Source organism: Choloepus didactylus, chromosome 13 (genome assembly GCF_015220235.1).
Source record: "Choloepus didactylus isolate mChoDid1 chromosome 13, mChoDid1.pri, whole genome shotgun sequence".
NCBI lineage: Eukaryota > Metazoa > Chordata > Mammalia > Pilosa > Megalonychidae > Choloepus > Choloepus didactylus.
Genome location: NC_051319.1, coordinates 77750481 through 77777596, shown reverse-complemented (window position 1 = coordinate 77777596; position 27116 = coordinate 77750481). Strand labels below are relative to the sequence as shown.

The following is a 27116-nucleotide window of genomic DNA, read 5'->3' as shown; positions in this document are numbered from 1 at the left end:
AGAACCTGCATAAATCTCATCGCACATTTGATGACTTTCTAACCTTAGCAGAAGACCTTTGGTTGGGTTCCTCTCGTGGTTTCAGTGCTCCCACTCCAAGATTCGGGAGCTGTGTTTGAAAGACAGATATTCGACCACCAGTTGGAGACATCAGCTTAAAGGCAGCCTGAAGTGCAGGGCCCAAAGCACTCTGGGTCTCCAGAGTCTTTGTAAACATCTGTGGTAATGTTTTCAGTAAATCTTGGACAAGCTTATGAAATAAAGCAAGAAAACGCAAAGGGTTACAATTTTTAAAATGTTTTTCACAATAAATCAGTAACTAATATAATAGACAAGACACTGAATCATGATGGCGGTCAGAGAATCTACAGACAGTAAACAATCAAGTTGGTCAGATGAAAAGAAAGCCATTTTAAGTCAACATTATAAATTGGCAAGCAAGACAAATAAAAATTGGGCCCTTACAGTAAGTTCTTGCACATGCAGTAGTTCGGCAAGACTATAAGTCCAAAATTTATCCAAAGGAACCATGACAGTTTAGATTTGATTTATTTTAATGTCATGAAACATGGCCTTCTCAATCACCTCCACACACTTTTCTTTCCAGCTCCAAAGTGAGTTTAACTCTTCCCTATTGCAAAATCTAAGATAGTAAATTTGTTGACTAGCAACATCACTACAAAAGAAAAACAAAATGAAAAAAAAAAAAAACTACCTATTCAGGTTAGAATGCACAAATAAAGACAGTTAAGGGGAAAAAATACTTCACACTATGGCGAAGTCACTGTTGCCAACAGCTGAGACCATAGACTTGCTAGTTAATATGTAACCCTCTGGCATATATGTATGTACAGGCTAGACAACATCCCCCCTTCAGGCACATTCTGTTCACCTCTCACTATATTATGTCATGGCAATTTCCAGGCAGGTAATAAAGAGTTTCTTCTGAACTGACCCCAATGACACTCTGTGACTCAGAAAAGCAAAGGGCACTGAAAGCAGCCTAGTTAATGTGCTTCCATGTAGTGACCAGAAGCTTTATCTCAACAACCCTCCCAACTTCCCAAATGACTGACAAAAACAGGTTTCCTTCAGGTTTTCCTCCTTTATGGTATAGGTTTATCTTCTATCCTACCACAAATAACTTGCTACATAAGACTTAACACCAATCACCTTAAGGGCAAACTCAAGAGTTGTTCATTTGATGAATTTTAACTATGACCAAACAGAAAATGCTACACATCTTAGAAATCTCATAGAAAGAAGCAAAATTTTACTTAAAGGTAATTTCAAAATTATAATCCTTCAGTATATCAATTAAACACAGCAAATAGGAATATGTGCCTTACCTCTTTACTTTCATTTAAATTTACTAATAAGTTCTCTGGCATAGGTATAAAAACATCTGAAAGAATAAATAAATATTTATTTTAAACAAAATTTAATTGTTTAAGATATTCCTAATACATAACACTGATGCACTTAACTACCCCCATTCTTAAAGAAAAACCACCTCCTCATTATTATAGTACAGTTTACATATGTCCAAAGAGCCACCAAAAGAGCACTGGTTCACATATTTATTGAATCTTATCTGCTTCTTGTCTACTGCCTTGTAAAAAGAGAAACAGCCTCCAAATAAGAAATTATTCATCTGTAAGCACTCTATATGGATTCCACAACTTCTCTGATTCTTAGGTTAAAGCCAACCAAAGACATACTCTCAGCATTAAAAAATGTTGACTTAATAAGAAACACAAGAATTACACAAGAAGCACACAGAAATAATACAGCTCCCCAATAGCTCTGTCATTCAAAAGGCAGATACTTCCTGGTAAAGAAGGCCCCCACTAATACCTCTATTAAAGGTACTACAAAGTTAAATGAATCATAAGGTATGCTAACTGACTGTATCAAATGAGCTTCTCAGGATTCAAATTTATTCCTGCTTAGGAATTAAATTCCCTTCCTCAGAAGGAAGCAAACTGGAAAGGGAATGTGGGTGGTAGTGGAGGATTACAAGGGAGTCTCACTTTCTACATTTCACTATTATTTGTTCTGATAACAAAAAAAATAAGACAGTATGAAGTTTGTAAAAAAATTTTTTTAAACCAACAAATAATTTGAAACATTAAATATTTACTTTAGCTGTCATGGATAACATCTACCAACTACTCTTTAACCTTTTTAAGTTGTAATTTTTAAAAATTATAATAGCTTTATTGAGATATAATTCACATACCATAAAATTCACCCTTTCAAAAGGTACAATTCAGTGATTTTTAGATATTCAGAGTTGTGCAACCATCACCAAACTTTATTTCCAGAACTTTTTCATCATCCCAAAAAAGAAACTCCGTAGCAATAATAGTCATTCCTCATTACCCCTTCCCCAAAGTTCCCTGGTAACTACTAATCTACTTTCTGTCTCTACAGGTTTACTTATTCTGGATGTTTCATATAAATGGAATCACGTGATATGTGGCCTTTGGTGACTGGCTTCTTTCACTTAGCATATTTTCCAAGGTTCATACATGTTGTAGCATCTATCAGTAGTTCATTCTTTTTTGTTGCCAAATAATAACCCATTGTGTGGATATACCCCATTTGGTTTATCCATTCATCAGGTGATGGCCATTTGGTTATTTCTCACTTTTGCATTATTACGAATAATGCCATTTTAATGCTGTTAGGAACATCTGTTTTCATGTTTTCAATTCTCTTGGGTATATACCTAGAAGTGGAATTGCTGGGTCATATGGTAACTCTATGTTTAACTTTTTGAGGAATTGTCAAAATGTTTTCCACAGCAGCTGCACCATCCATGCACACTGGCAAATGGTGAGAGTTCCAATTTCTCCACATCCTCACCAATACTTATTATTGGCTATTATTTTTTATTATAGCCATCTTAGTGGGTGTTTTTCATTTGTTGCAGTTTTCATTTGCATTTTCCTGGTAATTCAGGATGTGGAACATCTTTTCATATGTTTCTTGGCCTATAGCACATAGAGAATACTGAATATTGTATAATGAACATAGAAATGTCTATTCAAATATTTGCTCTTTTCAAAAAAAAAAAAGCAGTCTTTTTATTGTTAAGCTGCAGGAGTTATTTATATATTCTAGATATAAATTCCTTATCAGATACATGATTTACACATACTTCTCCCATTCTTTGGTTATCTCTTCATTTTCTTGATGGTTTTCTTTGAAGCACAAAAAGTTTTAAATTTTGATGAAGCCCAATTCACTTAGTTTCTTCTTTTGTTGCTTATGCTTTTGGTGTCATATCTAAGAAACCATTGCCTAATCCAAGGTCATGAAGATTCGAAAAGGTTCTGTTTTCTTTTAACAATTTTATAATTTTAGTTTTCACACTTAGATCTATAATCCATTTTGAGTTAATTTTTGTATATGGTGTGAGGTAGGTGTCCAACATTCTTTTGAAATGTGGCTGCCCAGTTTTCCCAGCACCATTTGTCGAAAAGAATATGCTGCTTTTTTTCCTGAATATTTCTCTAGCTTTACAAAACAACAAGAATCAACCCAAACAAAATATAATTTTTCTTTTGTGGAGTGCTATTAAATATATACTCAGAAAAAAGAAAAAGTTCCACCAGATAATAAATTACCTGGGTGCAGTTCTATTTCAATTAGCCTGATATTCATGATACCCAACCAAATCTACTTAATAAATAAATATTCTTTGACTGAAGTGACAGAATGTTAACACCTGGAAAAGATTATAAAGATGAATGAATCAAGCCTCACTTCATATAAGTTTCAAAGAAAATGAACAATTCTGAACCTCCACAAACAGTGCATTATTTAGCCTGACACAATCAAATGGAAATTCAACAGTAAATAGATTTCACTGGCAGTATTCAGTTCTTGTTCATGGAAGTCTTACCATGTAAGTATGAATACATATAATTAAATTTTTATCACGACAGTCTTATATCTCACCTGGGGTTTATAATATTTATACATTAATATACTACAAGGAAAATAAGAGATAGAGTAAAAACAAAAAGCCTCATCACCCACATCACTTTTACTGACATTATCCCGATTATTTCCTTCAAAGCAATTAACTCAGTCTAATTCTACTATTTATTGATTACTTGCTTACTGTGTTTCTCCTCTATTAAAAGGTAAGCTCGAAAAAAGAGGAGCGTGGGGAAAGATGGCGGACTGGTGAGCTGTATGTTTTAGTTACTCCTCCAGGAAAGTACGTAGAAAGCCAGGAACTGCGTGGACTGGACACCACAGAGCAATCTGACTTTGGGCATACTTCATACAACACTCATGAAAATGTCGAACTGCTGAGATCAGCGAAATGTGTAAGTTTTTGTGGCCAGGGGACCCGCACCCCTCCCTGCCAGGCTCAGTCCCGTGGGAGGAGGGGCTGTCAGCTCTGGGAAGGAGAAGGGAGAACTGCAGTGGCAGCCCTTATCAGAAACTCATTCTACTGATCCAAACTCCAACCATAGATAGACTGAGACCAGACACCAGACAATCTGAGAGCAGCCAGCCCAGCAGAGAGGAGACAGGCATAGAAAAAAACAGCACGAAAAACTCCAAAATAAAAGCGGAAGACTTTTGGAGTTCTGGTGAACATAGAAAGGGGAAGGGCAGAGCTCAGGCCCTCAGGCTCATATGCAAATCCCGAAGAAAAGCTGATCTCTCTGCCCTGTGGACCTTTCCTTAATGGCCCTAATTGCTTTGTCTCTTAGCATTTCAATAACCAATTAGATCTGTGAGAAGGGCCCTTTTTTCTCATTTTTTTTTTTTAATCCTTTTTTCTTTTTCTAAAACAATTACTCTAAGAAGACCAATACAGAAAGCCTCAAAGTCTTTCAATTTGGGCAGGTCAAGACAAGAGCAGAACTAAGACAGCTCTGAGACAAAAGGCAATAATCCAGTGGCTGAGAAAATTCACTAAACACCACAACTTCCCAAGAAAAGGGGGGTGTCCGCTCACAGCAATCATCCTGGTGGACAGGAAACACTCCTGCCCATCCCCAGGCCCATAACCCAGAGCTGCCCCAGACAACCCAGTGTGACGGAAGTGCTTCAAATAACAGGCACACACCACAAAACTGGGCATGGACATTAGCCGTCCCTGCAACCTCAGCTGATTGTCCCAGAGTTGGGAAGGTGGAGCAGTGTGAATTAACAAAGCCCCATTCAGCCATCAGTTCAGCAGACTGGGAGCCTCCCTACACAGCCCAGCAGCCCAGAATCGCCCTGGGGGGATGGCACTCACCTGTGACATAGCACAGTCATCCCTCAACAGAGGACCAGGGGGTGCACGGCCTGGAAGAGGGACCCACTTGCAAGTCTCAGGAGCCACACACCAATACCAAGGACTTGTGGGTCAGTGGCAGAGACAAACTGTGGTAGGACTGAACTGAAGGATTAGACTATTGCAGCAGCTTTAAAACTCCAGGATCACCAGGGAGATTTGATTGTTAGAGCCACACCCCCTCCCTGACTGCCCAGAAACACGCCCCATATACAGGGCGGGCAACACCAACTACACACGCAAGCTTGGTACACCAATTGGACCCCACAAGACTCACTCCCCCACTCACCACAAACGCAAAGCAGGGGAGAACTGGCTTGTGGAGAACAGGTGGCTTGTGGATGCCACCTGCTGGTTAGTTAGAGAAAGTGTACTCCACGAAGCTGTAGATCTGATAAATTAGAGATAAGGACTTCAATTGGTCTACAAATCCTAAAAGAACCCTATCAAATTAAGCAAATGCCAAGAGGCCAAAAACAACAGAAAATTATAAAGCATATGAAAAAACCAGACTATATGGATAACCCAAGCCCAATCACCCAAATCAAAAGATCAGAAGAGACACAGCACCTAGAGCAGCTACTCAAAGAACTAAAGATGAACAATGAGACCATAGTACGGGATACAAAGGATATCAAGAAGACCCTAGAAGAGCATAAAGAAGACATTGCAAGACTAAATAAAAAAATAGATGATCTTATGGAAATTGAAGAAACTGCTGACCAAATTAAAAAGATTCTGGACACTCATAGTACAAGACTAGAAGAAGTTGAACAACGAATCAGTGACCTGGAAGATGACAGAATGGAAAATGAAAGCATAAAAGAAAGAATGGGGAAAAAATTGAAAAAATCGAAACGGACCTCAGGGATATGATAGATAATATAAAACGTCCTAATATAAGACTCATTGGTGTTCCAGAAGGGGAAGAAAGGGGTAAAGGTCTAGGAAAAGTATTCAAAGAAATTGTTGGGGAAAACTTCCCAAATCTTCTAAACAACATAAATACACAAATCATAAATGCCCAGCAAACTCCAAATAGAATAAATCCAAATAAACCCACTCCGAGACATATTCTGATCACACTGTCAAACACGGAAGAGAAGGAGCAAGTTCTGAAAGCAGCAAGAGAAAAGCAATTCACCACATACAAAGGAAACAGCATAAGACTAAGTAGTGACTACTCAGCAGCCACCACGGAGGCGAGAAGGCAGTGGCACGATATATTTAAAATTCTGAGTGAGAAAAATTTCCAACCAAGAATACTTTATCCAGAAAAGCTGTCCTTCAAATTTGAGGGAGAGCTTAAATTTTTCACAGACAAACAAATGCTGAGAGAATTTGCTAACAAGAGACCTGCCCTACTGGAGATACTAAAGAGAGCCCTACAGACAGAGAAAGAAAGAAAGGACAGAGAGACTTGGAGAAAGGTTCAGTACTAAAGAGATCTGGTATGGGTACAATAAAGGATATTAATAGAGAGAGGGGAAAAATATATATGACAAACATAAACCAAAGGATAAGATGGCTGATTCAAGGAATGCCTTCACGGCTATAACACTGAAAGGAAATGGATTAAACTCCCCAATTAAAAGATATAGATTCGCAGAATGGATCAAAAGAAATGAGCCATCAATTTATTGCATACAAGAGACTCATCTTAGACACAGGGACACAAAGAAATTGAAAGTCAAAGGATGGAAAAAAATATTTCATGCAAGCTACAGCCAAAAGAAAGCAGGTGTAGCAATATTAATCTCAGATAAAATAGACTTTAAATGCAGGGATGTTTTGAGAGACAAAGAAGGCCACTACATACTAATAAAAGGTGCAATTCAATAAGAAGAAAGAACAATCATAAATGTCTATACACCCAATCAAGGTGCCACAAAATACATGAGAGAAACACTGAACTAAAGGAAGCAATTGATGTTTTTCCACAATAATTGTGGGAGACTTCAACACATCACTCTCTCCTATAGATAGATCAACCAGACAGAAGACCAATAAGGAAACTAAAAACCTAAACAATCTGATAAATGAATTAGATTTAACAGACATATACAGAACATTACATCCCAAATCACCAGGATACACATACTTTTCTAGTGCTCATGGAACTTTCTCCAGAATAGATCATATGCTGGGACATAAAACAAGCCTCAATAAATTTAAAAAGATTGAAATTATTCAAAGCACATTCTCTGACCACAATGGAATACAATTAGAAGTCAATAACCATCAGAGACTTAGAAAATTCACAAATACCTGGAGGTTAAACAACACACTCCTAAACAATCAGTGGGTTAAAGAAGAAATAGCAAGAGAAATTGCTAAATATATAGAGACGAATGAAAATGAGGACGCAACATACCAAAACCTATGGGATGCAGCAAAAGCAGTACTGAGGGGGAAATGTATAGCACTAAACGCATATATTAAAAAGGAAGAAAGAGCCAAAATCAAAGAACTAATGGATCAACTGAAGAAGCTAGAAAATGAACAGCAAACCAATCCTAAACCAAGTAGAAGAAAAGAAATAAGGATTAAAGCAGAAATATATGACATAGAGAACAAAAAAACAATAGAGAAAATAAGTATCACCAAAAGTTGGTTATTTGAGAAGATCAACAAGATTGATAAGCCCCTAGCTAGACTGACAAAATCAAAAAGAGAGAAGACCCATATAAACAAAGTAATGAATGAAAAAGGTGACATAACTGCAGATCCTGAAGAAATTAAAAAAATTATAAGAGGATACTATGAACAACTGTATGGCAACAAACTGGATAATGTAGAGGAAATGGACAATTTCCTGGAAACAAATGAACAACCTAGACTGACCAGAGAAGAAATAGAAGACCTCAATCAACCCATCACAAGCAAAGAGATCCAGTCAGTCATCAAAAAGCTTCCCACAAATAAATGCCCAGGGCCAGATGGCTTCACAGGGGAATTCTACCAAACTTTCCAGAAAGAACTGACACCAATCTTACTCAAACTCTTTAAAAACACTGAAGAAAACGGAACACTACCTAACTCATTTGATGAAGCTAACATCAATCTAATACCAAAACCAGGCAAAGATGCTACAAAAAAGGAAAACTACCGGCCAATCTCCCTAATGAATATAGACACAAAAATCCTCAACAAAATACTTGCAAATCAAATCCAAAGACACATTAAAAAAATCATACACCATGACCAAGTGGGGTTCATTCCAGGCATGCAAGGATGGTTCAACACAGGAAAATCAATCAATGTATTACAACACATTAACAATTCGAAAGGGAAAAATCAAATGATCATCTCAATAGATGCTGAAAAAGCATTTGAAAAAATCCAACATCCGTTTTTGATAAAAACACTTCAAAATGTAGGAATTGAAGGAAACTTCTTCAATATGATAAAGAGGATATATGAAAAACCCACAGCCAGCATAGAACTCAATGGTGAGAGACTGAAAGCCTTCCCTCTAAGATCAGGAACAAGACAAGGATGCCTGCTGTCACCACTGTTATTCAACATTGTGCTGGAAATGCTAGCCAGGGCAATCCGGCAAGACAAAGAAATAAAAGGCATCCAAATTGGAAAGGAAGAAGTAAAACTGTCATTGTTTGCAGATGATATGATCTTATATCTGGAAAACCCTCAGAAATCGACGATACAGCTACTAGAGCTAATGAACAAATTTAGCAAAGTAGCGGCATACAAGATTAATGCACGTAAGTCAGTAATGTTTCTATATGCTAGAAATGAACAAACTGAAGAGACACTCAAGAAAAAGATACCATTTTCAATAGCAACTAAAAAAATCAAGTACCTAGGAATCAACTTAACCAAAGATGTAAAAGACCTATACAAAGAAAACTACGTAACTCTACTAAAAGAAATAGAAGGGGACCTTAAAAGATGGAAAAATATTCCATGTTCATGGATAGGAAGGCTAAATGTCATTAAGATGTCAATTCTACCCAAACTCATCTACAGATTCAATGCAATCCCAATCAAACTTCCAACAACCTACTTTGCAGACTTGGAAAAGCTAGTTATCAAATTTATTTGGAAAGGGAAGATGCCTCGAATTGCTAAAGACACTCTAAAAAAGAAAAACGAAGTGGGAGGACTTACACTCCCTGACTTTGAAGCTTATTATAAAGCCACAGTTGCCAAAACAGCATGGTACTGGCACAAAGATAGACATATAGATCAATGGAATCGAATTGAGAATTCAGAGATAGACCCTCAGATCTATGGCCGACTGATCTTTGATAAGGCCCCCAAAGTCACTGAACTGAGTCATAATGGTCTTTTCAACAAATGGGGCTGGGAGAGTTGGATATCCATATCAAAAGAATGAAAGAGGACCCCTACCTCACCCCCTACACAAAAATTAACTTAAAATGGACCAAAGATCTCAATATAAAAGAAAGTACCATAAAACTCCTAGAAGATAATGTAGGAAAACATCTTCAAGACCTTGTATTAGGCGGCCACTTCCTAGACTTTACACCCAAAGCACAAGCAACAAAAGAGAAAATAGATAAATGGGAACTCCTCAAGCTTAGAAGTTTCTGTACCTCAAAGGAATTTCTCAAAAAGGTAAAGAGGCAGCCAACTCAATGGGAAAAAATTTTTGGAAACCATGTATCTCACAAAAGACTGATATCTTGCATATATAAAGAAATCCTACAACTCAATGACAATAGTACAGATAGCCCAATTATAAAATGGGCAAAAGATATGAAAAGATAGTTCTCTGAAGAGGAAATACAAATGGCCAAGAAACACATGAAAAAATGTTCAGCTTCACTAGCTATTAGAGAGATGCAAATTAAGACCACAATGAGATACCATCTAATACCTATTAGAGTGGCTGACATTAAACAAACAGGAAACTACAAATGCTGGAAAGGATGTGGAGAAATTGGAACTCTTATTCATTGTTGGTGGGACTGTATAATGGTTCAGCCACTCTGGAAGTCAGTCTGTCAGTTCTTTAGAAAACTAGATATAGAGTTACCATTCAATCCAGCGATTGCACTTCTCGGTATATACCCGGAAGATCGGAAAGCAGTGACATGAACAGATATCTGCACGCCAATGTTCATAGCAGCATTATTCACAATTGCCAAGAGATGGAAACAACCCAAATGTCCTTCAACAGATGAGTGGATAAATAAAATGTGGTATATACACACGATGGAATACTACGCGGCAGTAAGAAGGAACGATCTGGTGAAACATATGACAACATGGATGAACCTTGAAGACATAATGCTGAGCGAAATAAGCCAGGCACAAAAAGAGAAATATTACATGCTACCACTAATGTGAACTTTGAAAAATGTAAAACAAATGGTTTATAATGTAGAATGTAGGGGAACTAGCAATAGAGAGCAATTAAGGAAGGGGGAACAATAATCCAAGAAGAACAGATAAGCTATTTAACATTCTGGGGATGACCAGGAATGACTATGGTCTGTTAATTTCTGATGGATATAGTAGGAAGAAGTTCACAGAAATGTTGCTATATTAGGTAACTTTCTTGGGGTAAAGTAGGAACAGGTTGGAAGTAAAGCAGTTATCTTAGGTTAGTTGTCTTTTTCTTACTCCCTTGTTATGGTCTCTTTGAAATGTTCTTTTATTGTATGTTTTTTTTTTTTTTTTTATACAGTTGATTTAAAAAAGAAGGAAAAGTTTAAAAAAAAAAAAAAACAAGGAAAAAAATATGTAGTGCCCCCTTGAGGAGCCTGTGGAGAATGCAGGGGTACTGGCCTACCCCACCTTGATGGTTGCTAACATGACCACAGACATAGGGGACTGGTGGTTTGATGGGTTCAGCCCTCTACCACAGGATTTACCCTTGGTAAGACTGTTGCTGCAAAGGAGAGGCTACGCCTCCCTATAATTGTGCCTAAGAGCCTCCTGCCGAATGCCTCTTTGTTGCTCAGATGTGCCCCTCTCTCTCTACCTAAGCCAACTTGAAAGGTGAAATCACTGCCCTCCCCCCTACGTGGGATCAGACACCCAGGGGAGTGAATCTCCCTGGCAACGTGGAATATGACTCCCAGGGAGGAATGTAGACCTGGCATCGTGGGACGGAGAACATCTTCTTGACCAAAAGGGGGATGTGAAAGGAAATGAAATAAGGTTCAGTGCCAGAAAGATTCCAAAAGGAGCCGAGAGGTCACTCTGGTGGGCACTCTTATGCACAATTTAGACAACCCTTTTTAGGTTCTAAAGAATTGGGGTAGCTGGTGGTGGATACCTGAAACTATCAAACTAGAACCCAGAACCCATGAATCTTGAAGACAATTGTATAAAAATGTAGCTTATGAGGGGTGACAATGGGATTGGGAAAGCCATAAGGACCACACTCCACTTTGTCTAGTTTGTGGATGGATGAGTAGAAAAATAGGGGAAGGAAACAAACAGACAAAGGTACCCAGTGTTCTTTTTTACTTTAATTGCTCTTTTTCACTTTAATTATTATTCTTGTTATTTTTGTGTGTGTGCTAATGAAGGTGTCAGGGATTGATTTAGGTGATGAATGTACAACTATGTAATGGTACTGTGAACAATCAAATGTACGATTTGTTTTGTATGACTGCATGGTATGTGAATATATCTCAATAAAAAAAAAAAAATGTAGCTTATGAGGGGTGACAATGGGATTGGGAAAGCCATAAGGACCACACTCCACTTTGTCTAGTTTACGGATGGATGAGCAGAAAAATAGGGGAAGGAAACAAACAAACAAACAGACAAAGGTACCCAGTGTTCTTTTTTACTTCAATTGCTCTTTTTCACTTTAATTATTATTCTTGTTATTTTTGTGTGTGTGCTAATGAAGGTGTCAGGGATTGATTTAGGTGATGAATGTACAACTATGTAATGGTCCTATGAACAATCAAATGTACGATTTGTTTTGTATGACTGCATGGTATGTGAATATATTTGAATAAAATGAAGATTAAAAAAAAAAAAAAAAGGTAAGCTCCACATTGGCAGAGGTCTGTCTGTCTTGTTCAGTATTATAATCTCAGAGCCATAGTAAGTGCTCAAATACTTTTTGAATGAATGAAAGAAGGGAAAAAGATCTAAATTTAATCTGAGTTATAACATTAACTTATTTTTATTACTTTGTTCAGAATTCACTTTATCTCCATAATCCTATTTCCTCTTCTATAAAAATAAAGGATTAGACTAAAAGAGTCTTACAGCTCCAACAATTTTATTTTATTCTCAAGATTTTGCTCAATATATTAGAGTCATTCCACATACTCCTAATTTGATAAGTAGTCATGAAACAGTTCAAAATCTGAAAATTCCTAAGGCAGTTCAACAACTTAAAGTATTTAACACATACCTTCAATATCTGAAACTATTAGCATCTGAGGTTGAGACAGACCTTCTTGAAGACTGTAGAAATGGATTGTACTATCAAATGTTACGAAGCCAATTTTTGTCCTAGTATTGCCAGGAAGCCTAAAAACAAATTAGAAGAACATTTTATCAAGTGTTCCCACATATACATATAAATTAAATACTTTCTAAGAGTCACATATGAATACCTAATTTAGAATTAATGAAACTGTCCCAAAACAGACAAATAATAAGCCCAATGCTTAATCACCTTGAAAACACACCCTACTCAAAGTGGAAACACAACATATAAGCCAAACAGTCAACAAAAAACAAGCAATAATATATCAATCCAAAGCCAATTACTCCTACATAAAGTTATACAGTACATAAAAAATACTGGAAAGTGTGTATGAAACACTGAAGATGATTTTAAGTTATTATATAAAGAATACTTCAAAAAGTTACCACTTATACTTGAGAAACTTTATGTTGTATATATGTTCCCACAATTAAAAAAAAAAAAGAAAGAACAAACAACTAAAGAGACCATGACAATTAAATGTAATACAAGATCCTGGATGGGATCTAGCAAGGGAGGAAAAAATGCTCAAAGGGACATTACTGAGACATATCAAAAAAAAAAAAATGGAATATATACTGTAAACTTAATTTCAATGTTAATCATACTTAAAGTGAAATTGACTATCCTTGTTCATAGGAAATGAACAGTATTAACTGTTCAAGGAACATGAGATTTGGTCCACCACATTCCTCTATAACACACAACAGCACTATATTTCAAACACCGAAAGGTCACACTAGCTATCATGGGTTTCACTAAGTATCTAAATAACCTTTTAAAATAGTTATTTTAAAAGTCTTAAGAGACATGACAACCAAATGCATGTGTGGAAACGGTTTAGATTTTGACTTCACAAACCTACAGATAAAAGACATTTTTGACACAACCAGGAACAAAACATGAACTGAGTATTAGATCATCTTATGCAATTATTGCTAATTTTGTTCCGGTGTGATACTTGTATTGTAGTTAGGATTTTTAAAAAAGTCTATTAGTATTTACTGGTTAAATGATATGCTCAGATTTGCTTAAAAATCTTCAAGGGAATAAAAAACTGTGTGATTGGAGGGGTGGGGAATTACATGAAGAAAGAGGAGCAAAATGCTAAAAATGTTGAAGTTGGGGTATGGCTACATGGAGTTCACTACATTTTTTCAACTTAGTACACGTTTGAAATTTTCCATAATGAAAAGTTGAAATAAAATAAATAATGTCTCTAAGAGAAAGTGAGACTGAAGTTAACAACTGATTTAGAACATAATTACATAACTTTTTTTTGTATTTTGGAAACTATTTATTCATTTTGCAAACACTATTAGTTTCATATTTAAACTGAATTAAGACACTTACAAATCTAGATTGTCTAACAAACTCTGGCAAACTAAATTCAAGTATCCAGTTTCAACTGCATTGTGAGACACATCAAATACAAAGAAGTACACTGGAGGTTGAGGTGGTCGTAACTGAAGAAACAAAAAGAATCTCATTTAATACATTTAACGTGTTTAAATTTAAACTTATCATTTGCTAAGTTTAAATTACCATAGCTAAGATATTGTGTGCATATACAGCAAAACAGTAAAATAAGTATTATTTACAGATTGAGTAGAGATTATAATAAACAATAATCTGTAAAAAAAAAACATACAGAAAGAACACAGATGCATATTTTAAAAAGAAAAATAAGGATGTTGATTGTCATAAGTCATAAGAGTATTTTCTGTAGGTCAATAAGGGAAGGGAATGCAATCAGAAGGGCTTCTGGGAATTTTGCCTATGTTCAATTTTTTGCCCTTGGTGGTGCTAATGCAGGTATTTACTTTATAATCATTTGGTAAGATGTATATTTAAGTTTTATGGATTTTTCCATATGTGTGATATATTTCCCAATTTAGAAAAATAATAATTCTGAAAGTGACAAACCAAGTTAGCCTTAGGTGGTTATTTAATTAACACTTTTCAGCCAAATTCCATAAAAATACAATACTCTGTATTTTAAATTTCCAAATTCAAAGATTTGTTTTCAATTCAATAAAAAGCATCAAATATACACAATCAGAATTGGGCATGTAGTCTACTAAATTTAAATATTTTTGCATGTATCACTTGCTAAATTTATAAAACCTGTCCCCAAGAGACAAGCCTGGTAGGAGCAAAGACCTCTTACTATGGGCAAGTCTAAATTTAAAGAAGGCCATTTTTGCAAAGCCTAGGAGACAAAAGAAACCAAGATAGGCCAACTCTAGAAAAACAAAAACAACAACAAAAGAGCATACAAATGCTTCTGCTTTTGGGGTTTAATTTAACAAAGTGAGAGCTACCCTGCAGAAAGCTATTACCAACCACTAAACTGCCACAAAATGACTTCTAAACCGAAACTTCCCTGTGGTGAAAAAGAGTTTGATACTGCATAAGTTAAATAGTAAAATGGACCCAATTGCTAGACAGAGAAAGACCACACCACAAAAATATACCAAAACAAAATATTAAAAGTTGATGTTAATCTTTTTTTCATATTCCCCTTTACTTGGAGGCAATTATGGCATGGTAGAAGAGTATGAAAGAGTAACCAAATCAAAAGGCCTGGATTTTTATGAAAGCTCTACCACTTACTAAATGATATTTGGCACATCACTTAACCTAAGTCTGTTTTCACATCTATAAAATAGGATTAACAGCATTTCCCTAGGTTACTTTAGAGAGCTGTTTATGAAGTATCAAAAATATATAAGTGCTTCGTAAAATGTAAAGCGCTAATTAAACATAAGGCATAATTATTATTTCTTAAATGCAAGACCTCAGATACCATATATATAAAGCTACTTGCAAGAGGATGTTCATCACAGCATTATTTCTAATAGAAAAAAAACGGAAAGTGACTGAAATATGATCCCAGTGTTACAAATTTCTTGATGGACACAAAGAAACTTAAGTGGAACTTTATATACATACTTTCCAAACTTAACCTTATATACTAATTAACTCCTTACATAATAAGCAAGTATTATTTTTATGAATTTAAAAACATGAAAAATTTTGTTAAAGAATGCTATATTGTTCTATTTAAAATCCAGTATTACGGTGTCAGTATCCTGTATACCATGTATTCTGAAGGAGCCATAAACTCAATAGTAGCATTTTGAACTTCAGGTCTTCTGTGAGGTTCTCCATAAACTCTGGTCAAGGGGTTGTACATGAATTCTTCAGGAACTATATAAAATTAACAACATACAATTATAAAACTGACAGGATAATATAATAAACTTTTCACTGTCCATTTTTTTAATTTGGGGATTATAAATTCAACATAGACTAAATATTAAGAGACAAATACACATTTTGTTTTTAGTTCCATTCAAGTTCCCCACATACCAAATGGCACTAAGTATACCTTCTTTTTACAACAAGCACTGTAATTTTTTCCTATCTCCTTATACCCTCTTTGTCTTAATTCTTGCTAAAGCTGCTTTCCTAAAATAGCTTGCAAGAATGACAAAAATTCATTAAATACCAATTATTTTCTTAAATGGAAGAATAAACTTTGGATCTTAAAATTCACAATCACCTACATTACTAACACTTAACATGAAATGCACAAGATCTGGCTGGAACTACAAAGCATGGGTTAAAGTCACAAGGATTTACTGAGTTTCATTAATTAATGACACATTTATAGAAATCAATTGCCTACCATTAATAATACACTAATGCTCAAAGAATATTTTCTAAATTAATTATCATTACATCTGTCTTCCCAGTACCTATTTAGAATCCCTATGTACTTTAATGGATAAATTCTAATAGACAAGTTACACTTTATAAAATGGTCTTGTCTTGTATATGAAACCTTTATTACTATCATTTCATTTCATATATTGAAGTATATATACATAATAATTTCTAAATTATTATAGAGTAAAAGAATGCTCTTAACCTATCCTTTCTTTCCTCTACTCTTAAAAAACACACACAAAAACATATAACTAGTTTTAGAAAATCTCTTACATTCCTCTATTTTTCAGCTATTAATGAAATTTCCTTCCAGAGACCTAATTTTCAATGTGGATATTAGTATACCCTTTTTTGTCTAATCCTAATGGAATCCTGTCAGTTACATAATATTTCTCAAACATAAATTAAAGTTGTGAAACAGTTACTGAAAGAGATCTCCTCTTCAATTACTGAGAAAACTACATTCAACTAACCTTCTAGCACTGCCCACCTCCCTTCATACTGCAGTGAATGAATTAGGCAGCTATTCTGTGGACTTATTTTCTTTCACCCTAGAGAAAAGGCATGGGACAATTTCTAAATAAAAATATTTCTTAAATTACTAGCTTAAATAATATACCACTTAATATATACCCAATATAATGAATATAAAAAAGCAGTTTCAAAGTGGTATCACATTTTTTTTTTGCTTAAAAAGTATAAAATTATTTATAAGTATAAATGCAGAGAAAAAAGTTATCTCTGACTAAAAGGATTACAGATACATAAGAAATTGTTTTTGTTTTGTTTTGACTTTGCATTTGGATTATCTGATTTTCCTAAAAGGCAAGCAGAAATTTTTACATGTTTCAAAAAACATACCATCATTGATTCGGTAACATAAGTTACACTTCCATCTCCTTTGATCAAGAAAGCTCACAAAAGGGTTGATGTATGTCCTGCACGAACGGCATCTCACAATTGTACTGGAGGTAACCACAGGCAATTGCTGAAAAAAAAAAAAACTCAAATTTTTAAAGGCAATGATCATCATGTTTACAGGTCAAACATTAATCCATCCTTAGCAAATAATTGTTGGGATATTATAATTTTGGAGAAACAACTTAGAGTAAAAAGATGTGTCCAAACTGCCACATACAAAACCTATTTAGCTGAAATGGATTGATTTTAAAACCTATTGTTTCTCTTTAGGACTGTTCTCATTAAAATTTGCCTTTTAAATAATGTATTTTCTCATTATATGCTTATACTGCAAAACCACAATAATAAATTTACAATGTATTTTTTTGATGAATAGCAAAGGAAAACAGGATCAACATTCTGAAACAAATGACCAATTAAATTATTAGTAAGTTTCTTGACGTTTCATTAAAAGGCCTACTTAGTTCTCATAAATGTAAAGTATGGTTAAATTATATTTAAATATCCAATTAAAGTTTATAATCATGCTCCTATTTAAAGTTTATCCTGCATATTGAAAGTGTGAAAGTCTTAATATCAAAAATCCATAAAGGCAATAATATCCTGTCACCAAAGGAAGATTGTTTTGGGAAAGTTGTTCCACTCAGGTACTCAAGCTTGTCTCAAGGTTATGTGGCCATGTGCCAAAGTCCTAGAGTCTTAATACAAAGGTGAAACACTTTCTTAAAACATCCAATTTTACTCCAAGAATGGCAGATATGTGGGTCTGGGTAAGGTAACTTTTAAAAATAGTATGCTTCGTTTCTTTCTTTTTTTTCAGTGTCTGTTCAGAACCTCTTAGACTTTTAAACAATCTGCTTATTTTACCTCATTTAGAAAAAGTTTGGCAATAACATCTTTGGATGAATTACAAATAAAGAAATCTGTCAATAGCCAAGTTCCTAAAGACAGCTCAAACAAATTCTATATGGACTCCTTGAACTGCTGCAGAAAATTCCCTTCCATTAAGATAATTTTCCATAAGCACTGCCAAGAGTAAAACATACCACCAGGTCTTTGAAAGGATGAAGTAGCAGCCCCAAAGGAAGTTTGGCTTTATTCAGTAATGCCTGAGTCTGAGGAATGCTAGTCAGCGTGCATCGAAATAACCTATATCAAAGTAAGACAACCTGTCAGTTGCTGCTATGATTTTTGGACCAAAAAAAAATGAAGGTACACATTTTAATATTCTATCAGATTACAAATGAAAAATTTCAATAGATCTTCTCATATTTTAATCCATAAAATATTTAAGTCCTATTCAGAAATGAAGGGTAGGCAGTTAAAACTTCATATTTTTCAACTAAAATAAATTCTCATCATGGCTTGTATGTGAAACAGTCAACTACTAGACGACCTAATCTTTAAATAACTCTAGATTACACCAGAATTATAAAGTAATGACCCACAATTGCAAATCCGAAGTTAAGTTTATGACTGAAAAGTGCAGTTTGTTGAAGGTTCTAAAAAGACTATTTTAAAATGACAAAGTACAATTTACCAGAAAGCCTTCACCAAATACATTTAAACTTAGGGTAAATTTTTAGGGAGTATTAAAATTATGAGCTCTCATATAAAACTACCTTATGAAAAGTAGTTTTATATGCGAGAAAATAAAGGATGATAAAAGAACCAAATCCCTATATTTTTGACTTTGAAGAAAGAATGTAGGCACCATAAAAATAAAGAATATCATATTCCATTAAGCTGATAGGCGTAGTGAGGGCAGCAATCGTTTTAGAAGTTAAAACATGATTCCTTCACTTAGAACATTTCAAATCTCAATTAAGTCAAGCAAGTATCAGAGTTGTTTTTTTACATGCAGAACTACTTTTGCAAATTAATATACTCGTACACTTTGTTCACAGCACAAGAAATTTCAAGAAAAAAATCTAGCAAACTTATAGAACAGGAATAACATCACATTTATTAAGAAACACTTTTTGAAACCTTACTCTGGGTTACAGTTAAGTTTCTGGATGTCTTCATGCAAATTTGGAACCGGAGGCTGCAAAGGTGTTGTTGGAAGCATGTTTCTTTCTTGAAGAAGATTGATAACTCTTAGACCCTCTGGATGTAGGCTTAATCCATGCATGCTTGCAGTTAAATGATTAGCACCTAAGGGAGTCTGCAGATAAATAATTTCAAAGTAAGTAATCTTTATAAGTCTTCAGTTGAAAACAGTAGCAGTTAAAGACTTGGCTAATCAATTTCTCTCTAAATAACAAAACTGTAATCTAGAGTTTCTTGAAAGGTCAATCTTTTGGTTCTGGAGCAATACAGAAGAACAAAAAGGCTTTATGTAATAGCTTTATTATTCTAATTGGTTGTAAAAATGTTCACTATACCTTCCTAAAACGTTCTTCATGAAAGATAGGGAAAAAAACAAAAAGGTTACCTGAGTAAAGGCCGGTGGCCCACTTGGGTAATTCAAGGAGGAGGGTAGCATTCCAGTTGTACTAGGTGGTGGTGTGTTCTGATAACCAGGTGGCAAGGAAGGATATGAATATCCAACACTTCCGCCCACTTTGGGATTCTTATTAGTAAGCTGTGGTGTTGCTAGAAACAAGGTAACTTTTAAGTTCTATTTTATGGCCCAGATTACTTTAAATCAACACATAGAGCTATTAGGTGCCAAACAAGGAATTATAACCCCAAATTCCTTTGGATAATTTAAAATTTTCAATAATCAATTTTGTAAAATAAGACAAACGCTAGTTAACATAGAATATAGCCATAAATACACCCAAAATTTGATGAAGTTAATTTAGTTTCACACCATGTACTAAATTTCTATTCAGGCTAAAATTTAATTCAAAACAACTTTAATGAAAACATCCTAGAGGTTCAACTTAGGGGACTAATTAAATAAATTTAAACAGCTCTAATTGATAAAAATACCCGACACTCATAATATAATAATAAATCCCATGATCCCAACTCCGGAGGAAAAGAAAACACTAACAAAAATCTAAATGCATGGAAAAAAAATGTTAACAGTAGGTATCACTACATAATATGAAGTTTTTTTGTTTCTACATTTTCCAAATTTCCAACAATGATTATATATTATCTCTATAATCAGAAAAAAAGATTAAAAAAACTTTCATAGCAGCTCACCCAAGAAGCCTCCTCCTTCAATTTCATCATAACTATTGTGGACCACCATAGGCTCATTACTGGTATTTGATGTACCGCCTAAGAAAGAAGTTTATTAATAATATTTAAATTAAAACAATTATTATAATTCATGCAAGATTTGAACTAATGTCTAAAATTTAAGATAGCTTTCAAAAAGACAGTTTAAACCACAGACTAGAAAAATGTCAAATAGTTGAAAATAAGATTTCAAGCAACTATACACAAGTTTTAAAACACAAAATATACAAAGTTTCAAATAGCTTAGATGCAGCTTCATTGAAAGGAAAACATGAATCTTCTGAAGGAATCTTTTCATCTTACATTGTGCCTAAGACAAGGGCCCAAATAGCAAGACTTTTCAAAATTCAATTATTGTGCAATAACTTGTAAAAATTATGATCCTTTGTAGTTATAAAATTATATACTATCTGAAAGATTTCAGCAATTGTGAGGGCAACATTAACAACCTCTAAACAGTAGTACACGCTGAAAAAAATATCATTAAAATCAATACTACTAAGGTAGTATATAGGAACTCAGTATTTTATGCATGATTTTTCTATAACCCTACAACTTCCCTAATTAAAAAAAAAAAAAAAACAATACTACTTAAATATAAAGAAAATAAATTTGAGGATAAAAAACCTTATTTTCAAAATATCTAACAAACAAATGGAAACCAGAATGAACCTGAGGGGATATAAATTAATTAGAATGACTGTTTTAGTCTAGAGAAAACCACTAAAATAAAATTAAATTCTTAACTTTTCTTCTCTAATTGTAATGGCTAAAGAGACATTTACTTATGAAGAATAAAATTTCCAGAAAAAAATTATTTCCAGGTCTCTCTCCTGTTTGTGAATTCTAATTCAGATACAGAAGAAACTAAATTCAGTGAATAGTATTAACCTCTAGCACCTAGGTACAAATTTACTAGCATTGACAGTCATATTAACATGAAATAGATAAATTTAATGGTTTCAATAAAGTCAGTAACTTCTTTCCAATTTGCATGACCATGACGATTTTAGCTATAAATTGACACAGAAAGCCCTCCTAAAACTTTCAGTAGAAACAAGTAAAATCACTGAACATATTGTGAATTCTTTTGGTTAGTTAAAAATCTAAATAGTTTACTGTAGCTTGATTTTCAAACTATAATGTGGCAACTGATGGTAAAAAGTGGTATTGTTTTGTTCCACATTATTAACACCATTCTTTACAAACTATTCACAGGTTTTTTTTTTCCCTACTCACAATACTTTAAAAAGGAAATACAAGAAGAAAATACAAAAATAATATTGATTACATTCACTAGTAGGATTGTGGGCAATGTTTTTCTCCCTCCTCTTCTCTATTTTCCTATTTCCAAAGTTTGCTGCAATGGTTATATTACTGCTAAAATCAAATTTCTTGTTCTGATACATGCTACAACATGGACAAACCTTGAAGACATCATGTTGAGTAAAATAAGCCAGACACAAAAGGACAAATTATGTATTATCTCACTTTATATGAAACAATTAGAATATGCTAATTCATAGATACAGAAAGTAGATTACAGGGTACCAGGAGTGGGGTAGAGGTAGGAAATGAGGAGTTAATCCTTAAAGGGTATAGAGTTTCTGTTTGGGATGGTGGAAAAGTTTTGGTAATGACTGGTGGTAACAACATTACAAATGTAATTAATACCACTGAACTGTATACTTGAAAGTGGTTAAAATGGGAAATTTCATGTTGTATATGTTACCACCATAAATATTTACATTTTTGATTTAAAAAATAAATATTTGGGTGATTATATGGTATGTGAATATAGCACAATAAAATTACATTAAAAAATAAAGAAATATTATGTAGCATTTCTAATAAAATATTTAATGCAAAAAAATCAAATCTTACTTTAAATTAATAAACTCATGTTTCAAATTTACATCCCTAGAAAACATTTTAAAATATTTGATTATTTATATAACTTCAAAGTGTTTATGCACTTGACTTATTTAGATCCATAAATATTTGTTAATATTTACAATAATGTGATCAAAATATTGTCTCCAGGAAAAAGAGCCAATATTTTAAAAGATCTTTCTAACACCATGTCCAGAAAGGCAGGAGGAATTATCCTTCCACCACCCCCCAACCCCCAACCCAAAGAACCTAACTTTAGAGCCACAATTTTTTTAAAACTGCACAGGAACAAAAAAATTAACAAAAAATGTTAAGAGCAGTGGTTCCCAAATACTAGTCCACAGGCCAGCAGAAGGCAATGACATTCCTGAAGAACTTTTTTAAACTTTAAATTCCTGAGGCACATCCCTAATGAAACAACTTGACTTTCTGGAAAAATCTGATTCTGATGCAGATTTCAGATTATATTCACCTTTCCACCCTAAGTCAAAACTTTACCATTTGACTTTGTTTTACAACTTGCTTACCTTCTTGATTGAGAGCTGAATTAAATGAGGGCTGGAGTACAGCAGTATGGGAAGATTTCTGGGGAGTGAGGGCCCTCACTGGAGGTGGGCCTTTAACTGGAGGGGGTCCAAGAGGAGTTCCTGGTTGAAAAGTAGTAGGCAGAGGTGGATTCACTAAGGGGGATGCAGAACCTAGGGAAACATTAGTTTTCACTTGTCACTAATGAATTTTAAGACAAAGGCCTTTTACCAGTTCTAACTTCCAAATTTACATTTTAATTATAATTAAAACTAAATTAGAAATATGATAACTTCCCAGGCTTATGACTTTTAAATCAAATGCCCATTTATGTGTTTTCAAGTCTCTACCATGCTTACCTGTTATTAAAGCAGGATAAACATAAAATCAGTATCAAATTACTTCTACGTAGGTACAATGCCTCATTTATTAATTTTTTTATTAATTCACTGAGGTTCAATAGGTCATGTAAAAATATTCCTAATAAATTAGCATGAACAGGATTTTATTAGTAGCCCCCAATGTAGTCTATTCAATTAACATCAACTAGATTTAGAGTTAGCTTTCTAAAAACACAGAATATTGTGGATATTCTAAATTCTCCAATTTTATTTTGTCTTTTTTTGGGTAAATAACCTGTTAAAAATGGAACTAAAATTTGTAAGGTGGTCAATGTTTACTTAACAATAATTAAGGCTAGTTTACCTTACATAATGGCTTGAATATTGCAACAAGAACATTCTCTAGGCTTAAAAATCAGGAAAAACCCAAAGTTTATGTATATACATTACAAAATACTGCTAACCAAGAGGTTTAAACGTTATCAATCAAACTAAACCAGAATAACATGGTATTCGTCCTTGCATGTATTAGTTTCTCACTCCCCAAATTTCACCATTTTTCTATAAGGACAAAAAGTTCTGACTAGGATAAAAATGTGATCAGTTACATTTATGGAAATTCTTCTATGTGATACCAAAAGTTTCAAAACCCAGAGCCACCAGCTCTTTTAAGTTAACCATTTGCCAAAGAGAAGGAACAAAGAGGAAGAACAAAATCAACAAATAAAAAAATGAAACACCAATGATCAACTGTGTGATTTAATTTTTCATTCCAACACATTTTAACCTGAGTTCATATCTAAACCAGGCAAAACATGTTATTTATAACATACTATACAGTATTTTTTTAAAACTAGAGGAATAAAGGTACCCAGATATAAATGTTTTCAATATGCTTCTTCAATGCTGTTAAATTATTTACAGCCAAATTGAAAAATTGTATTACAGACCTTTTAGCTCCTAACAAAACTAATCAGTGCCTTCTTGACAAAAGTGAAAACAAAGATTACTTCCATGAAACTACCTTATCAAAGAAGCACCCACACATATCAGTGGCAATACAGGCAAATCAAGGGAACAAAGGGGCAAGGTACATTACCAACTCAGCATGAACAAGGACATATGCTATATCTGGCCACAAAGATATAACGATCTAATGTTTAACAGAATACAAGGGAGTTTATAGATTTATCATAGCTTTATAAAGAATATTTTTGAATCCAGAAAATGGTATGATTTATGAAATAGATATTTTATTCCAAGTTGAATAATCCTTATTTATAACACTCATTGCTTGAGTTTCCAAATCTCCCTTCCTCCTAAACCTGTTGTAAAGTGAACTATTTGAAAAAAATTTCAGAGAATTTAATACGTGAACTAAAAACTTAGTAGAAGGAAGGGATACTGACAATTTTAAAATAGGCTATCAGACATCTACTATTAACACTGGGTATAAAAAACAAAAATAGAGCCCTGCCCTATCAAGATGGCAGAATGAGAAGCTACAGGGCTCTTTCCCCTTACAGAAGCTTTGAACCAGCAAGTACTGGCAGAAACATCCTTCTCAAAGCACCCCCCCCCCCCAAAAAAAAAAGGCAGTTAGAAGATTGGAGTAACAGTGGAGCACCAAATCAATAGAAAGGCTATATAGTAAGGCAGATCAGGCCAAAGGGTAAAGGACGATACTGTCTTTTAAAAACTTCAGCTTCTGGGTGGGACCAAGGAAAGAGATGTTTATTTGGTACAGGCAACATATCTTCTACAGCACACTAAATAATATGACTTGTACGTCAGTTTATTCAAACACCATGATCACATGGAGCTTTGAATAGGAAGTGAAATCTGATAGGTTTGTATAGGTTAGTGTGAAAAAGCGATACATCCCAGAGTAATTTGGGCAGAGAATAAAAATATATATGCAGGGTCCCTCTGAGGAGCTGTGGGAAAATGCAGCAATGTTGGACATCCCCATCTGAGTTATTACTGACATTCTCACAAACATTGAGGACTGACAATTTAGTGTGTCAAGCTCTCGATCTTGGGGCTTGCCCTTATGAAGCCTGTTCTGCAAGGGAGAGGCTAAGCCTACTTGTGGTTGTGCCTAAGAGTCTCCCCCTGAGTGCCTCTTTGTTGTTCAGATGTGGCCCCCTCTCTCTAGCTAAGCCAATTCGAAAAGTGAATTCACAGCCCTCCCTTCTATGTGGGATCTGACTCCCAGGGGTGTAAATCTCCCTGGTAACACAGGATATGACTCCTGGGGATGAGCCTAGACCTGGAATCTTGGGATTGAGAAAATCTTCTTGACCAAAAGGAGGATGCGAAATGCAATAAAATAAAGTTTCAGTGGATGAGAGATTTCAAATGAAGTCAAGAGATCACTCTGGAGGACATTCTTATGCACTATATAGATATCCCTTGTTAGTTTTTAGTGTATTGGAATAGCTAGAAGGAAATACCTGAAACTATCAAACTGCAACCCAGTAGCCATGATTCTTGAAAACGATTGTATAACTATGCAGCTAACATGGGGTGACAGTGTAATTGTGGACACTTTGTGGCTCACACTCTCTTTATCCAGTACATGGATGGATGAGCAGAAAAATGGGGACAAAAACTAAATGAAAAATAGGGTGGGATGGGGGGGATGTTTTGGGTGTTTTTTACTTTTGTTTTTTATTCTTATTTTTATTCTTTCTGGTGTAAGGAAAATGTTCAAAAATAAATTGGGGTGATGAATACATAACTATATGATGATACTATAAATAGTCGATTGTACACCATGGATGATTGCATGGTATGTGAATTTATCTCAATAAAACTGAATTTAAAAAAAAAAAGAAAGAAACAACAAAAAAGAAAAAGGCTATTTAAAACTGGTAGGAAGTTGTGGCTCCCTGGTTGGCCCCCCTCCCTACCTTGGCAAGGAGTTGGCCTGCCTTCCCAGTATAGGTCCCTTGGGTACAGTACCCCTTGTGTACATACTGGGCCAATGTCTGATGTATGGACCAATGTATATAGTGGGCCAATGCTGTCCAATCTCTCTAGTAGAGGCTGCTGGAACTGAACCAGGATACTCGCCATCAGCTTGCTGTCCCAGGACTTGCCCTGCATGGAGAAGGCAGCTCATAGAGATCTCCTATAGAATGCTGTGGAAGAGCAGTGAAGTTGTGCTGGGACTGCTGGCTGTAGGATATGAAGTGCAATGCCCAGAACCATGAGGAAACTGTTTCCTAGGGAGGAGAGGACGTTCATATTGGTGTAAATGGGAGAAATCCTGGAGTCACAAGCACATGCCCCAGACAAGACACATGTGCAGAACGACCAGGGAGGTCCCTACGCTTTGGCCTAGAGTTATTCTTTCAACTCACTGTATGAGTAAACTCTGAAAGACAGCATTCACACAGTTCAATCTACAAAGACTTGGAAAGGTGCTTCCTTCTTTTCCTTATTTTGTTAGCTCCTGGTATTCAGGGAAAGCTCTGTCATAAAACTAGCTGGATACTAGCTTAAGTAACAGATGCCTCAGAGTCTAAATTCCAATGATAACACATTAAAATATCAAAAAGACCAGGTTTCAGCAAAAGATTACAAAACATACAAAGAAACAGGAAGTGATAGCCCAGGCAAAGGAGAAAATTAAAGCATGAGAAACCATCAATGCTTGATAGAGGAAGAGGATCAGACATGGGAAATAGCAAAGACTTTAACAATATGATCCTAAGTATGCTCAAGGAGCTAAAAA

General features: G+C 34.7%; 1 protein-coding gene across 4 annotated transcripts in view; it reads right to left on the bottom strand.

The window, feature by feature from the left end:
• Positions 1-27116, bottom strand: part of SEC24A (SEC24 homolog A, COPII coat complex component) — an 85607-nt gene that overhangs the window by 39933 nt on the left and 18558 nt on the right. For 3 of the 4 annotated variants that reach the window (XM_037802178.1, XM_037802175.1, XM_037802176.1), the window contains 11 exons: positions 23036-23206; positions 20577-20654; positions 19855-20015; positions 19412-19584; positions 18464-18566; positions 17358-17484; positions 15865-15974; positions 14115-14227; positions 12684-12802; positions 1350-1405; positions 44-250 (listed from right to left, as the gene is read on the bottom strand). In XM_037802178.1, coding sequence (XP_037658106.1) covers positions 44-250; positions 1350-1405; positions 12684-12802; positions 14115-14227; positions 15865-15974; positions 17358-17484; positions 18464-18566; positions 19412-19584; positions 19855-20015; positions 20577-20654; positions 23036-23206 — 1418 coding nt within the window. The remainder of the gene's footprint in view (positions 1-43; positions 251-1349; positions 1406-12683; positions 12803-14114; positions 14228-15864; positions 15975-17357; positions 17485-18463; positions 18567-19411; positions 19585-19854; positions 20016-20576; positions 20655-23035; positions 23207-27116) is intronic. The other variant, XM_037802177.1, reaches the window with a different exon arrangement.